Consider the following 16,908-nt stretch of genomic DNA (forward strand, 5'->3'; position numbering starts at 1 on the left):
AGTTGTTGCATGCGCTTCATTTGATCCATTGTAACAGCTGTACAACCAGCAATTCCAGCCCCTTTTTGTTTTAACAGATGTGCTTTCACCCTCGAATATGATCCTTTGCACACTTTAGTACATATATTGCATGACTAAGTGACATTTCCTCCTCCAACTCCCTTTTCCACCTTGGTTACAAATTTCCACAGAGGAGAATAATCATCAATATCCTCCTGTCCACTCTCATTTTGAAAATTTTCCATAGCAAATAGGCTGGAGAAATAACATAAACATATTGATCAATAGACTTTCTAGTTTCCAACAAATTAAAAAAGTGTTGTTCTATGGACCATTGCACTATTTGCACACTGTACAGGAAGCCCTAACCAAAATGTGCAGTGCAACTAAAATGTGCAGTGTTAAAACTGCTATGAGAAAGGTCTCATGGATGTGCAGTTCGGCAGTTCCTTTTTTTCAGATGAAAGAAAAGCGAAAAAACAAAAAAACAACTTCAGAACCGTGATTTCAGAAGAAAAAATAGAAAGGGAAACTTGCCAGAAAATAGAGGGCGGCAGCGAGTAGTGACGAGGCGAGCAGAGGCGAGCATGGCGAGCAGATGGGAGCAGATCAGTGGCGAGATGAGCAGAATAATGGCGACTCTGGCGAGGCGAGCAGAGCATGCGAAGCGAGGCGAGAAGAGAAGCGGCGATAGCATAGCAGCGGCGAAGGTTTGCACGAGCAGCGGGGAAGGTTTGCAGCGAGCAACGGTGAAGGCTTGCACTTTGCAGCGAGGCGGCGAACTGGCGAAGGTTTGCAGCAAGGCGGCGAACGGGCGAAGGTTTGCAGCGGCGAGAGTCGGGAGGAAATAATCGGGAGCAATACAAAACCAAAGGAATTTAGGGTTTTGTTATGTCAAATTCATTTTAATTTATTTATTAATCAATCCTTAGAAATTTATTATTTTTCAATTTGAGCCTTATAATTTTTAGGTTTTTTACATTTGAGCCCAAATATATCCGAAAACGTGTCCCATCCGTGTCCTAGCCGTATCCTAACCGTATCCGGCTGGTCAAACTCTAAAAAAGTCAATGACACGGATTTTGCCGTATCCGACACGCGTATTTGCGGGTCGTGTCCGTATCCGTGTCGTGTCCGTGTCCGATACTTGAAAAAAAAAAACCTGCAGGTGTCCGTGCAACATAGATTGCAACATAAATCTTGAGTAAGCTTTTGGATAGATATAAGGTTTGTAGATAATCTGGGGACATGAAGAACATTCCTTAAGGCTAATGATGGACTTATTTAACATCTCCTACACCGGTTACAATAGTCAAAGAATCACCATTTGTGGATATTTTCTTATTATAAGGGGAGTACGTGAACTCCGCCGTGACGACCTAGTCATGGCCGATTCCAAGCCCAGATAAAGGAGGATGGCTGCGTTAGGTTGTCAACTAACGTTAAAACTATGACAAATATTCAATGAATGGATCTATTAAACTATTGTGCTAATACTAGGTTGTTTCCCGAAAGGAACACGTTGTAGGGTAAGACTATAACATCTCGGCAAGACTGCTACATCTTTAGAACTTGGGTGTAGTGCTAAATATGCAAGAGTTTGCGTTGCAGGATCCGACTATAACGTATCGGTAAAGACCGCTATATCTCCATGAGAACTTGGGTATAGTGTTAAATAAGCAAGAGTTTTCACGCTATAGGTTGGATAATAACAAATATGATAGGAAAGCTAATAATCTAAGATTTAGAACATGGAACATAGGAACCCTCACTGGTAAATCAATGAAAGTAGTAGATACGATGATTAGGAGAAGAATTAGTATTTTGTGTGTACAAGAGACAAAATGGGTAGGCGAGAAGACAAAACTGATAGAGAACTCGAGTTTTTAAGTTATGGTATACAAGAAATAATAAAGCAAGAAATGGAATGAGTATTATTGTAGATAGTTCGTTAAAGGATGAAGTTGTAGGAGTAGTTAGAAAAGGGGATAGAATTATAACCCTTAAGATAATAGTGGCGGAAGAAACTATGAACATAATTAGCATAAATATGCACCGTAAGTAGAATTAGATGAAGCTACCAAATCAAGGTTTTGGAACGACTTAGGTGGCATTTGGTTAAATGATGGGAATGACTATGGGTATGGGTTTGATAGTAAGGTGGAATGAGAATGAGAATGAAAATGAAACCCACCTAGTTATATGAGTTTGATTGATTCCCATAAATCTAGAAATCATCTCAAATTGTCATTTCCAAACCCACAATCCAAACACTATCTTTTACTATCATTCCATTCTCTCATTCGCAAACCCATCAACCAAACACCCCCTTAGATGAAATATTACAAAACATTTGGCCAAATGAAATGATTTTAATAAGAGGTGATCTAAATTGACATGTCGGAGTGAAAAATGAGGAATATGAGAGGGTACATAAAGGTTATGGATTTAGAATGAGAAATGAGGAAGAAAAAATTATATTAGATTTTGCGATAGCATATGATCTTATATTAGCTAATACATTTTTTAAGAAAAGAGAAGAACACTTAATCACATTCAAAAGTGAAATAATAAATCGCAAATTGACTTTCTTATGATTAGGAAGAAAGATAAAAAGATTTGTAAAGATTGCAAGGTTATCTCTGAAAAAAACTTAACTACCCAATATATGTTAGTAGTGTTAGATATAAGTCTCAAACATAGTATCAATAGAAAGAAAATATATACGGCTCTTTGAATTAAAGTGGTTGAAGTTAAAGGATGAGAAGCAAAATATATTTAAGAAAGTAGAAGTACACACATTAGGTGAAATATACAGTGATTCTAATACGACATGAGATAAGATGATATCAAAGTTGAAAATAGTAGCTAAGAGTGTATTCGGTGAGTCAAAGGGATATGCATCGCAAGGAATCTTGGTGGTGGAATGAGAAAGTACAAAAGAAAGTGAAGGAAAAACGAATAGCTTATAAGGAATTATATTTTTTTAAGAATGAGGAAACCTAAAAAAATATACAATAGCCAAGAAAGAAGCTAAGAGAGTAGTGAATGAAGTAAATAATGAAATTTTTGAACGATTATATCAAAAATTGAAAACAAAAGAAGGAGAAAGAAATATTTATAGAATAGTTAAAGTGAGAGAAAGGAAGACAAGAGATCTTATCCAAATAAAATGTATTAAAGATGAATGTAATAAGATACTAGTAAACGAGAGAGAAATAAAAAAGCGGTGGAAGAGGTATTTTTATCAACTTTTTAATGAAACTTTAGGTGATCAACTTAACTTAGATAATTTAAGTAGGTCAAATGAGTATAGAAATTTTAATTTTTATCGTAGAGTTCAAACTTCAGAAGTAGAACAAGATTTAAATGGGATGCAGAAAAGCCGTTGGACTAGATGATATTCTGATAGAGGTATGGAAGTGTCTAGGAAAATAGGGTATTGAATGACTTACAAAATTATTTAACATGATATTGAAAAAAAAAAAAATGCTTGATCAATGGAGGATAAATACTTTAGTTCTCTTATATAAGAACAAGGCGGACATACAAAATTATGCAAACTATAAAGGTATTAAACTAATGAGTCATACCATGAAATTTTAGGAAAATGTAATAGAAAAATATTAAGGTAGGAGACCGGTGATCGAAAATCAATTTGGGTTCATGCCTAAAAGGTCGACAATAGAAGCTATATATCTTCTTAAATAATTAATTGAAAAATATCAGGAGCAAAAACAAGATCTACACATGGTATTTATTGACTTAGAAAAAGCTTATGATAGGGTCCCAAGAGAAATTATATAGAGAATTCTAGAAAAGAGAGGTTATATATTGAACTAATTAAGGATACGTACGAGGATGTAACGACTAGAGTAAAGATTTCAAGTAGAGTAACTTAAGCATTTCTAATAAAGATAGGGTTACATCAAGGATCATCTCTATGTCCCTATCTTTTATACTAATTATGGATGAATTCACTGTACATATTCAAGACACAGTACCGTGGTGCATGTTGTTTGCAGATGATATTATTTTGGTAGATGAAACACGTGAAGGAGTAAATGCTAAACTAGAATCTTGGCGGGAAATACTAGAAGAAAGGTTTTAGGCTTAGTAGAATAAAGACAGAATATATGGAATATAAATTTAGCAATATTAGATATAATGAGACAATTGTTAAGATAGGCGACGACGAGTTGCTCGGAACCAAGAGATTTAGATATTTAGGATCATTTTTGCAAAATGATAAAGGAATTGAGAGAGATGCTTTCCATAGAATACAAGCGGGATGGTTGAAATGGAGGAGAACGTCAGATGTTTTATGTGATCGTAAAGTACCTCTAAAATTTAAAGGAAAATTCTACAAAATCTCAGTTAGACCTGCTATGTTATATGGAGCTGAATGTTGAGTTATGACTTGAGCACATGAGTAGAAGATGAGAGTTGCAGAGATGAGGATGTTAAGGTGTATGTGTGGATACACGAGAATGTATAGAATAAGAAATGAGAGCATTAGAGAGAAAGTCGGAGTTGCATCTCTTGAGAGAAAACTCTAAGAGATATTTAAGATGGTACGGACATGTACTTAGACAATAGATGTTCCAGTTAGGCGATGTGAATATGACAAATACGTATATCAAACGAGGAAGAGGAAGACCAAAAAAGACTTGGTTAGTAACGATAAAATAAGATAAAATTTATTTAAATATAGATTATGATATAATTAGAGATAGAGTTCAATGGTGTAAAAGGATCTATATAGTCGACCATCTAGTAGGATAAGACTTGGTTGCTATTGTTGTTATATAAGTGGAGCACGTGGAAAAGACACTTGGTAAGTGGGTTATATGATCAGTAGCACCTGAATTCAGGTTCTAAAAGTTTTAGATTTGGTACATTCAAGTAACAATGGAAACATAGTTGAATTAACAAATGCACATGAAGGGTTAGAATTTCTAAGAATTAGAACTCAACTTCTCAACCTCTTCTTAGTTGAATCCCTCCTTGATGCTTCATTTTGTTTTGTATTCTCCATATGCATATGACTATTGATCCTTATGTGTTCCCACTCTTGGGTTGGGAGATTTTCCATGAAACTTCCAACACTTTTATGAGTATGACGTGCCTTTTTACAATAATTGCACATAAACTATCATGATCTAGAATTTTTCATTATGTTATAGCAGTTGTTTCTACAACTTACAATTTTGTAAGTCAAAACTTGCATAAAAACTAGTGAGAGACCAGGAAAATCGACAATGAAGGCCAAACAATAGGGAAAAATTCAATTTTGAAGGTCGGTAATAGAGAAAAATCAGTAATGAAGGATGATTTAAAATAAAAAAAAGGCAGCCCGGTGCACGAAGCTCCCGCCATGCGGGGTCCTAGGGAAGGATTCATTGTATGTAACCTTACCCTGTTTTTTGCAAGAAGCTGTTTTCAGGATTCGAACCCATGACCTTTTGGTCACATGACAACAATTTTATTGTTACGTCAAGGCTCCCCTTCATGAAGGATGATTAAAAATAAAAAAAATCCAATTTTGAATGCTAGTAAAAAAAATACGGAAAAAAAATGATCTAGCTAGGAAGGTTGGTATAAGAAATATTTTGTTTTGTTTATATAAAATATAACAAAAAAAATGGTGAAAAGGAGAGAAGAGAGGGATTAGATGTTGGCTTACAACGATAACAAGCAAGGATTGTTGGCACCGATCAACATCAACATCAACCAGGGAAGAGGAGGCTAGAGTTTGCAGTCCTTGAATGGCTACGATAGGAAATACAACTAGGATTTTAAGTGACAACTAGGGTTTAGAGAGATGATTAGGGTTTGCACTGATAACATGTTGAAAATTGAAAATTGAAAATTGAAAATGACATTGTTTTAAAAACTTATCCTATCACGCCCTGAGGGTAAGGTTGTCTAATAAAAATCGGACAACATCTTTCATGTAACAGTGACAAATGAAACATGTATACAATGCTATAAGACTACTCACAAGCTATTAACAGCCCACACGGCTGGAACATACACAACCACGCAGTTATATACATAGCCCACACGGCTGGAACAAAAAGAATATAATCACGCAGTTGTATAATAAGCAGCTCACACGGCTGTACTAAAAATACAACGGAAGACAAAAATAATACACATCCTACACGGCTGGTACAAACACAAAACCATGCAAGATAATAGATTGTCTGCATGTCGACATGACTTACACCACAATAAAAATCCAAAAACGAATTAAAGTGGCCACAAGGCTCAAAATCATATACAAAACAACATAACACAACACCAAATCTAAATACAAAATACAAATAGCACAAAATGAAATAACAGTGGAAAATTGATCTCAGATGTGACGTGAGACTGGCAGCCAGGATCCCCTAAGCAACTCCTCCATCATCTACCTGTTACTTGGCGAAAAAAAACAGTACAAGGGGTGGTGCGTGTGGATTATTCAGCGGATAATAAGAACATGGTAGTGCATGGATAAAAATGTAAGACGATCAAAGATATATAGTCTCAGTAGGGAAATAAGCACTTGATCATATATATATATATATATATATATATATATGAAATAACAAATATATATACCCGTACCATTCTAACACTCTAGGAATCAACAACAGACCTGCTCATAACACCCAGCAAGATTTCAAAGATATACAACATACATCGACAACATAAGCAACAAGGGTATCACAAAGCCTAAGCATGTGTCGGTACATATAATGATAATAGATCATCAAATGTGAGAGCAATTCTCCGTCACCAGAATACATCATATGTGGGAGCAACGCTCCATCACAAGCAAAACAACATATGTGGGAGCAACGCTCCATCACAAGCAATACAAATGACCAAGACATCTAGCTATGTAGCTAGAGACTATGCGAGAACACTCTACCACATATAACCTGTGGGCAGTCCGAAATGTCAGGATCTTTGTCTGTGTGAGAACACTCTACCACAGATAACCCGTGGGCAGACAGGATATAACTATCTAGTTGGGCTGCGCGAGAACACTCTACCACAGATAACCCGTGGGCAGCCTAAAGTATGATAACCACTGTCAACTGGCTCTGACCTCAACCTACAACGAGATGGGAGCCCTGGCCGATAAGATACATGCAATCATAGGGAGTAATGGTCGTCAAACTAGCTTATACCACTTGGAGCAATAGTCGTCAAACTAGCTCATACTGCAAGAGAGCAATGATCATTAAACTAACTCATACCGCAAGGGAGCAATGGTCGTCAAACTAGCTCATACCACAAGGGAGCAATGATCATCAAACTAACTCATACCGCAAGAGAGTAATGGTCATCAAACTAGCTTATACCACAAGGGACAAACTAACTCATACTGCAAGAGAGTAATGGTCATCAAACTAGCTTATACCACAAGGGAGCAATGGTCATCAGCATGTATATAGTGCAATAATAAACATGATATAAATAATCATGATACCGACACGATCATCATCAATGTAACATTCCAATCCACATAAGTACCTTTAGTACATAATCTATCAATCACCTAAAGTCTATAGGTATGAAAAGGAACAACAAGTGTTCACCATACAACATATATAATAAGCAACAACACCTATAGTACACACTAGACACGTGCGCACACAACAACATAGGTATAATCAACATGATTCTCCAAAAGAACATACCAGACACGTGTGCACACACCATGTGGGTATAATAAACATGATACCTCCAATAGTACACACCAGACACTTGTGCACACACAACACAGGTACAATCGACAAGATACCTCCAGTAATACACACCAGACTCATGTGCACACATAATAGTGATATAATCAACAAAATACTGCCAATAATACATACCAAACACATGTGGATACTTAACATAGGTATAATCAACATGACACCTCCAATAATACTCACTCGACTTGTATACACATACATCCTGAGTATCATCAGCATATACTTTCAATAAAACATAATAGACACGTGTGCACACACAAGATAGATATAATCAACAAGATACTCCCAATATATCTCACCTGACATGTTTGCACATGCATCATGAGTATAATCAACATAATACTTCCAATAAAACATAATAGACATGTGTGCACATACAAAATAGATATAATCGACAAGATACTTCCAATATAACTCCCCCGACATGTATGCACACAACACAAATATCCAGAAACACGATCCGTCGATCACATATATTTATATGCATGAAAGGATTCAACATGTGACTACCAACAAGATATACAATAAGTAAAACACCTATATGCGTGTGCACACTAACATATGCATAATCATCATGATGACTCCTACAGTATACACCATACACGTGTACTAGAGTAGGAATATCAAACAGTGAGACTGTATAGACAATAAAGAGATCAAACATATAAGCGTCAAACATAGATAAAATATGAGTGAAGTCAAGATAAAGCAACCTAATCCATTAGATAATCCATGCACTAAGTTTAAAGAACTATAGAGGCCAAGGAAGAGGGCACCCGCCTTTAATATGTAGATCGTGTCAATACAACTCCCACGTCGAGACGCTCATCTCAAATCAAAGTCCTACAACATAGTATGCACAGTATAGCTAAGTTTAATCATAAACCAAATAGCTAAACATAATCCTAATCTGATTAGGAAACTTTGTTTCAATTCTATTTGATAATCTTATACTTCCTTCGTGGCTAATATCCTTGTGAATTAATCCAACTAGAGAAATCAACTCTTAATGAATCTCTAATCCATAACCAAATAGATTAAGCAACCCTAACCATTTCACCTTCCAATTAGGATTTACTACAAGCATAATCAATCTAAAACTCACCCAATTCTGGTGCACTCTACTATTGCCTCACAACTGGAGCACCCTCCTGTCAGGCTGGGACCAAGTGAAGTCGCTATCCAACCCATCCAATGCCCCAAAATCAGCATCAACCATAGATCTACACTCAAGTCATCTGCTAGTAATAAGTGGTTACCTCCAATGTGATCGTCGGCAACAGGATACTTTGGTGGTCTTCGGCTGGTGACCGGAGCAAGAGTGGCGACGATGGTGGCCGGCTGGACTCCGTTCAACCAGATAAAGGGGCGACGATGCATCAGAACCGGGGAAAGGTCGGTGGCTGAACCCTCGCGACGACAATGGCATGGATCTGTGCCGACGATGAATGGGAGGAGAAGGTCGGCAACAGATCTAGCTTCGACGATCGGAGGAGAAGGGAACGACTTTGCCGAGTAATCTGGCACTCTTGGCGACGCTGCACTCGGTGATCGGGGTGGCAATTGACTAGGCTGACGATGTCCAGCGGTCAGCTGACCCCGCGAGATCGAGAAGAGCAAGATGAGGTTGGCGACATTGGCTCGGGCAGTGGCGATCTCTCTCCCAGCCGACGGCTAGATCAAGGAAAGCGTATCGACGAGATGTCCCTTGGGTGGAGCTCGGGTGGTGGCTCTTAACGCCGGCGATGGTGGATCTGGTGGAGAATGCTCGCTGAGATGAGAGGGGGAGAAGAGGGATTGACGATCAGATCGAGAGGAGTGTGCAATGAGGGGGAATTGGGGGAGGTGAGGAGAGGAATCGGGGGAGCTTGATTAAATACTTAGGGTTAACTTATTAAATCCCAAATTAATTCTTCCATCAACTCCCATTAATATGGTTATTCCAAATAGGTTTTCTCCATGCCTAATAGCTCTATCCCCTTAAATGTGACATACAGACTAAAAATTTCTGAAAAATCCAATAAGGTTATTTCTCCATAACACCTATTATTTAATTTGTTGTATCTTACATATCCAATACATGGGATTCTAACCTCTTTCTATAAAATCATAACATAAGTTTTTTTTTATAAATTTAATCGTGATTTACCTCTTCCGTGTTGGTCTGAGCGGCGAGCGAATCAGCTTTTGCCACAGTAACATAAGATTTTTTTTTTATAAATTCATAACATGACTTATTCTTCATAATAGATTTTTGTAATGAAAAATCCTAAAAATTGTAAAAACTCTAACACACTTTTTAAAACTGAATAGACTATTATGAAATCATGTTTTCTTGTAGTTTCTAAGATTGTATGAGGAATCTTAACAAGCATCGAGACAAATAAATGAAGTGTAACCGGATAAAATATTTAATGTGCTACATTTATGAATACCTTTCCATTGAGCGACAAAAGGATTAAGGTTTGCCCTCGAGGTAATAGTGCAATGGCAGAATGCCCTCTCAGTTTTCCAAGCATATAAGTATCGAGTCCCAGCCTCGGCGAATTAATGGATGAATATTCCTTAATGGGAGGTTTACTTAAGAACGTTGGGCTGATGGGCCATCCGCTGCGAGCACTTCCCGATTTACGTTGTGGACGGTGGGAAACTTCCGCGGGGAGGCCGGTCAAGGTTAGAGACAATTCGAGTAAATATATGGTGTTAGTAAAGTAGCACAGGCTTGAGGAGTGGTTATGATCAGGGATTAAAATACCGTGCCGAATCAGGTGAAACGGGCAAAATATCTTGTTCCGCCCGCCGATCGTCACCGGCACGACTTCAATACTAGGCCTTGTGGCAGTAGAGAGGCATCACGCGACCCCGCAGCCACCGCGAAGGGTCGCGTGACCTCACAGTCGCCGTGGAGGGGTCGCGCGACCCTCGCGTTTTTAGCGGTGTCACGTGACCCCGCGGCAGCCGCGGAGAGGGTGTGCGACCCTAGCGCCTGTAGTGGCGTCATGCGACCCCTAGCAGCCGCGGAGGGGGCGGTGACCCCCGCGTCTACAGCGGCGTCGCGCGACCCCGCCGAAGCCGTGGAGGGGGCGCGCGACCCCTGCGTCTATTGTGGAGAGGTCGCGCAACCAGTCGTGGAGAGTCGTGCGTCCCCCGCAGTTGTGCTGGAGTCACGCAAACTCCCGTGGGTGGGTGGTTGTTTTTTTAATTAAAACTTAGGTAAATTCTTTTAATCAACTTCTAGCTATGATAAATATAATATAAAAAGCGTTTATTAAATCTTAATAAAATTATCTAATTACTTTATTTTAAATTTTAATTCAAAAAAATAATAAAATTGTTATTTATTTTGTTATTTATTTTCAGATCATTTTTATATTTTAAATATTTATATTAAATATTTCATTTTTAATTAATATATTATATATTTAAAAAATACGGAAATTATATTGACACGGCGTGATACAATATTGAAACCATATCGTTTCGATCCAGGATCGAAATCTCAGCACGGGTCGAAATTTTAAATCATGATTATGACATCCTCAACTTTGGCCTTTTATTAGGAGAATTGAATAAGAATAGAAAGAACTTGAGTGGAAAGAGGAATCTCTTTCGTATGCATAAATAACCAAGAAAAATTAAGATATATTATACCTAAGAGGCAAGAGATGAACAAAATAAGGAAATCCATGAGCTAGAAGCAAGTAAAGTCATTTGAACATCAAGAATTTTAAAAATGTGATTATAAGATAGCATGCGATGGAAAAGGTATAGTCTAAAAATTTAAGTGGAATTCCAAAAATATGAATTAATAGTGTATGAGCCTTAATCATGTTGAGCCATGGTTGTTGACATATACAAAATTTACATTTCCACCACCCGATCGACATGCAAGATGTTTTTGGCATGTAACGTGCAATGAAAATAGAGAAGGAGAGAAGAAAGACCAAGGAAGAGAAGGGAGGAGAGAAGAGAAGGAGAGGAGTACTGACAAACGCTTGTGGCAATGAGCAAGGAATCAGCGAGTGGAGAGAAGTGCATGGAGAGTTTAGGGAGAGGAATTAAATTTCTGGCCTTTTAAAAATGCCACTAAGTTAATTAAATACGATTAAACCTTACTATCCTATATATATAAACTCCCTTTAGTTTTAATAATGCAAAATAAATCCAAATCTACCGTTGTTTGAATCCACTTGATCCTAACATGTCCATTCAATGGAGATCCTAATAATATGGACTATATCTAACCTTACTTCTATTTGACCCTAAAAGTTGATTTAGCTTAAATAGTTATTTAAAAGATTTTAATAAATAATTTTAAATGCAAAAGTTAAATTGGATAAAATTTGGTAACTACTATGGATAAAAGATTTGTTTCGTACTCTGACTTTATAATATCAAAAGATCATGCAACCAAGCGATAGGAAAAGGTTTCACAAGATCATGTTGAGACCTTGTCCTCTTAGCTTTGGTTCGTGCATTAAGAAAGAGCTAGAGTTCGACACGATATTTTGATTAAATACAAATTATTTGGATAATTAGAATATCATTAAAAATTTAAAATTTATGATGCTTACAATAGGTGTGCACTAAATGGATTAGATTAATTTTTTTTCTATTTTATAATTTATCTCTTGCTAGTCAATTTAACATCAATAGGTATGACAAAAGCAAGCTTGAATAAATCAACAACCAAGAATGCCATAAGGGGCAGACAACATAAAGCCAAGCATAAAAAAATATTGGAGTTATATAAATAGTTTTTGAAAACAATCCCCTTTTGTTTTTTCACCTACACATCCTCAAGAGCATAGCAAAATCTGGTAAAGAAAAAATAAATAAAAAATCAATTTCATTTCTCTTATTGAGCCAAAACCATTTTATTTTTAGCCTCATTTCATCATGTGACTTTTTAAATTTTCTCATCTGAAAACAAACACATTTAGTTTTCTCAATATTTACACATACATAAGATAAGTGATGAAAAGAAACAAACAAGAACACCTGTCTCAATTGAAAACTTCCACATCATGCATCATTAATTGTCCTAAGACGTTGTGAAATTCCACTAAAAGATTAGGTCTACGAGATATGAATAAAAATACTCATTAGATAAGACTCTGCACAATGAATGTAAGATTAACACAAAAGGGGACACACCTTAGGTTCCTAAAACAACAAATTGGATAATCAAAATTTGATCATGTCTCTATTCATAGTTTAAGAAGCAACCACAAAGTGAAAATAGGAATTTTACTTCTAAAAAATCAATCATTACATAAGTAACGAAGGGAAAACATGAATTTAAAGAATATGTAAGCTGAAAATATTCCATAATTTATGGGATAGGATAGCGTAATTACTTTTCATAAAAGTTTATTTCTTTAGGTAACTTTTTTTTAGAAAACTTTAGTAGAGTTTTAGGATTTTTATTAGGAAAGTCTATTATTTTATAAAAAAAAAGTCGTGTTATCAATCTATAAAAAGGATTAGAATCCCATGTATTGGACCAATTTTTAATTAATACAAATTTTAATTTACGACATGGTGTTAGAGACAAAACTTGGTGATTCGGTCTTAATACTAATTATCCTTTAATTTACCTTCATCCTCAAGCTTCAACACCTCCCTCATTTACGAATTGGTTCCTCAAGCTTCAACACTGCCCTCATTTACGAATTGGTTCCTTCTCTCCTTATTCTTTCTAAGAAATAAGAAGTTAATTCTTTCCTTTTTATTTCTTTCTTATTCTATATTTATTTTTAATCCACCCTCTTTAGCTTCATGTCCTCTTGATCTTATTTTCCTTTACCCTAGGCCTCCGTTGTTTTTGCTTATAACTCTGTATTATCATTCGCTTCTCATATTTATCCTCTTTCTCCTTCTATTGTCGCCTACCCTAAAAATAGTTCCTCTTATTTTTAATTCTTTCCCTATGTGCAGCAAGAACTAAGTAGGTTTACTGCCTGCTCCACCATGGTTGCACGTAAATTGGTGTTTCATGAACAATGTCTCGGATCTAAAATATGCATTTGATGATCAGAAAGTTTGATGCCTTCACCTGCCATGTCCATAGGTTGGCTTGCCTCAAGCATACATGATGATCTACTGCACCCAGATTCCACGAGATGTACCACAAGGATTAGGTGAGTAATGCTGAGTTCTAGGCTCGATGGTCCCTCAATCCATACCCTCCCTCTTTTGGGAGGCACATAGTAGCTCAAAAGATAAGAGAGTGTTTGGATGTCCACACAAATGAGCGACGAATGGAGTATAGCTTCTCCACAATCATGCTAGGGATCGACAGAATGGGATGCTAGAAGCACTCAACACCTTGCAGCATTGTCCGCACAAACTTCAGATTCCTAGCATATAACAAGCTGTGCCTCGACCATGAAGTAAGGCGGCCCACCACTACCTTGATCATGGCACCATAATTTGCAGTCGCTCCACCGTCAGGGGTATACCCAAACATCTGAAATGGAAGGTCCCGATCTAGAAGCGTAGTATCTCCAGCAATCTGTCTCGTGTACGACCATCAACTCCAACCATATAGATGTTGTACTTGAGTAGGTTGGCCCACCACCTGATAGTCTCATGTGACAGATAGTAGATTCATCTCCCAGCGTAGATAGAAGATTCCATGCACACAAGGGGTGACATTGATATATAGGGCTGAGCATTCAGTTAAAACTGATTCGACCGAACCGACTGAATTTTCCTATGAAACCCAAACAAACCAAACCGATTAAATATCGATTAATTCGGGTTTCGACCGAATTAATCAAAATTTTAAAACCAAATTAATTAAATTTAGATTTTGTTTAATTAATTACATATTTTATTTAATTAATTATATTTTAAATAAAAAATAATCAAATTAATATCCTTATTCGTTTTAACCAAATTACAAATTTTAAAACTGAAACTGAACCGAATTAATCCAAAACTGAACCGAATTTAAAAAAAAAACTGAAAACTGAATTTCTAAATTCAGTCAGTTCGGTTAATTCAGTTTTACCAAATTTTTACTGATCCCTATTGATATCCTAGTTGACTAATTGCATCCCTGACGAGCTGAGAGAATACCTACCTCAAGATTGCAATAGAGGAGCGGTGATAATGGTTTAAAAAAGTTATAAATAAATATTTGTTTTATTTTTCATTTCATTTTTCGAAAAAAGAAAAACCGTAAAAAGAATTTTCACAAACCAATTACCCAATACTATCATAACAACAATTATTGACAGATGCTCCATTTTGCATTTTCATTGATAAAAACTTGCAATTTCTTTAATTATGCAAAATTAAGTAATTTTTCTAAAATAATTTCACTACTTGGTTCAATTCATTAGCATTATGCTCCAAATAGCACCAAATGTCTTTTTCGGTGTTCATGAACTTAGTGAATTTTATGTTACAGGTTTGATTATTCTGTCAAGTTGGATCAATCAAAAAAATTCTATCCAGAAATAAGAAAATATTTTCCTAATCTAAAGGATGGCTCTTTAGAACCAGGATATTCAGGCATACGACCAAAACTCTCTGGCCCAGGAAAGCCTCTTGCAGATTTTGTTATTCAGGTGCACTGATTTACTCTTATCATCTTATTGAACTTAAAATTAGTTTCCAAAATTTCTTATTGATGAGTGTTTGGAAAAAAAAAAAGGAGAGAGAAAAATGGATATTAAGAAGCTTTTCTAGTTAGTTTTGTTAGCTTTACATAAAGATTTTAAAATAGTATCATTAATGATAGAATTGTAAAGTGACTTACTAAACCTTTTTCTTTTTCTTTTTTTTTTGTTTGGCATAGCATCTAGATATAAAATGTCAACTAAAACTTGATTAAAAAAAATCTCTACTACAATACACGTGTGATTTATATTTTCCTGTTAGCAAATACATCAAAATGACATGCCAACTCAAAATCTGAATGTGTTATGATTAATGGTTAAGTACAAATCTCAAGACAATTGGTGGACTGGGACCAGTGGACTTTACATTGTTAATGGGACTCGGGATAAGGAGCCACCTAAATAAAAGCTCGCAGCAAATGATCCACCTTATTAATAACCTATTTAGAGACATAAAAAATGCATCTTAAGGACACTATTGACTATGATGAGTTGTTAAAGGAGACAACCGGCCGTGGAAGGGCATCAAATTGTCATTTAGGCATCTGCAGTTTGATCCTCAGACCACGGGATGTTGAGCTTCTGCGCGTCCGTCATGTGCGCTTTCCGATTTACCTTGGCAGCCAGTGGGAAACTTCCGTGCGATCTAGCCGATCGCCTCAGGTTCGGTATTACCTTGTTCAACATTTATTTGGATAAAGGTCTGCCAATCTGCATGATGCACAGTTAAATATAAGAGCAAACCCAGATAGGTTGTTGGGATGTCTTTCGAACAATAGTGCAAGATGTTTGCAATGGTCCAAGTTAGTGTTAGTGTGAGCTCACTCTTGTTGTAATTGTTGTTATGGCCTATTTTACAAATTAGAATCTAAAGAATTTTCTCAAGGTGAAGAATATAAGCATTAAGATCCGGATAGAGAACAAATCGTCATTGACATGTTAGAGAAAGTTGATTCTACTAGCATATTTGAGATTGGAGTCACAAGGATGTGGTTTAGCCTAGGGGAGGGGGCTTTAGCCATCAACTTAGGCATGAAATGAATTAGAGATATTGCTTGGAATTAGCAGTTGATATATCCTTCTTATTTGGGACTAGGATTGTGTAGTGAGTTCTATTTGTCTATTCATAATAATGGCCTAATGTCTTTAATTTCTGCAAGATATTCTCTGCTTCGGCTGTTGTTGCCTAGAAGAGACTCTTGATCTCCTCGAGAATTGACAATCTAATCTGAAAAGTATCAAGAGTTAAGATGAGATAATTTGTTAAAGAGAGGGTAATCAGAGGTTCATGTGACATTTGTATATGATTAAAGCGTTTATAGTTAAACATCATTCTTTCCTTGCCTTTAATTTCTTTCCCTATCTTGGATCAATAGTTGTTCCGGAGATAACAATAATAGCAGTTGTCTAGTGCCTACTCTTGCTTGGCCTTATAACTCCTAGTTCCAGCAAAGCTTTCACATGTCTTGCAAATGCCTCCTTCTGCTGGGGAGTTAAATTTTTTAATGACCTGTCTT

The 16,908-nt window shown here is 36.5% G+C and overlaps 1 protein-coding gene across 1 annotated transcript in view; it reads left to right on the top strand.

The window, feature by feature from the left end:
- LOC122035066 (L-2-hydroxyglutarate dehydrogenase, mitochondrial-like) overlaps positions 1–15,382 on the top strand; it is a 48,372-nt gene extending 32,990 nt beyond the window's left edge. Inside the window, exon 4 of the mRNA XM_042594440.1 lies at positions 15,181–15,382. Within this exon, the coding sequence (XP_042450374.1) occupies positions 15,181–15,349 (169 nt within the window). The 3' untranslated portion in view covers positions 15,350–15,382. The remainder of the gene's footprint in view (positions 1–15,180) is intronic.
- Positions 15,383–16,908: the final 1,526 nt, after the last annotated feature.

Source organism: Zingiber officinale, chromosome 11B, assembly GCF_018446385.1.
Source record: "Zingiber officinale cultivar Zhangliang chromosome 11B, Zo_v1.1, whole genome shotgun sequence".
Lineage (NCBI taxonomy): Eukaryota > Viridiplantae > Streptophyta > Magnoliopsida > Zingiberales > Zingiberaceae > Zingiber > Zingiber officinale.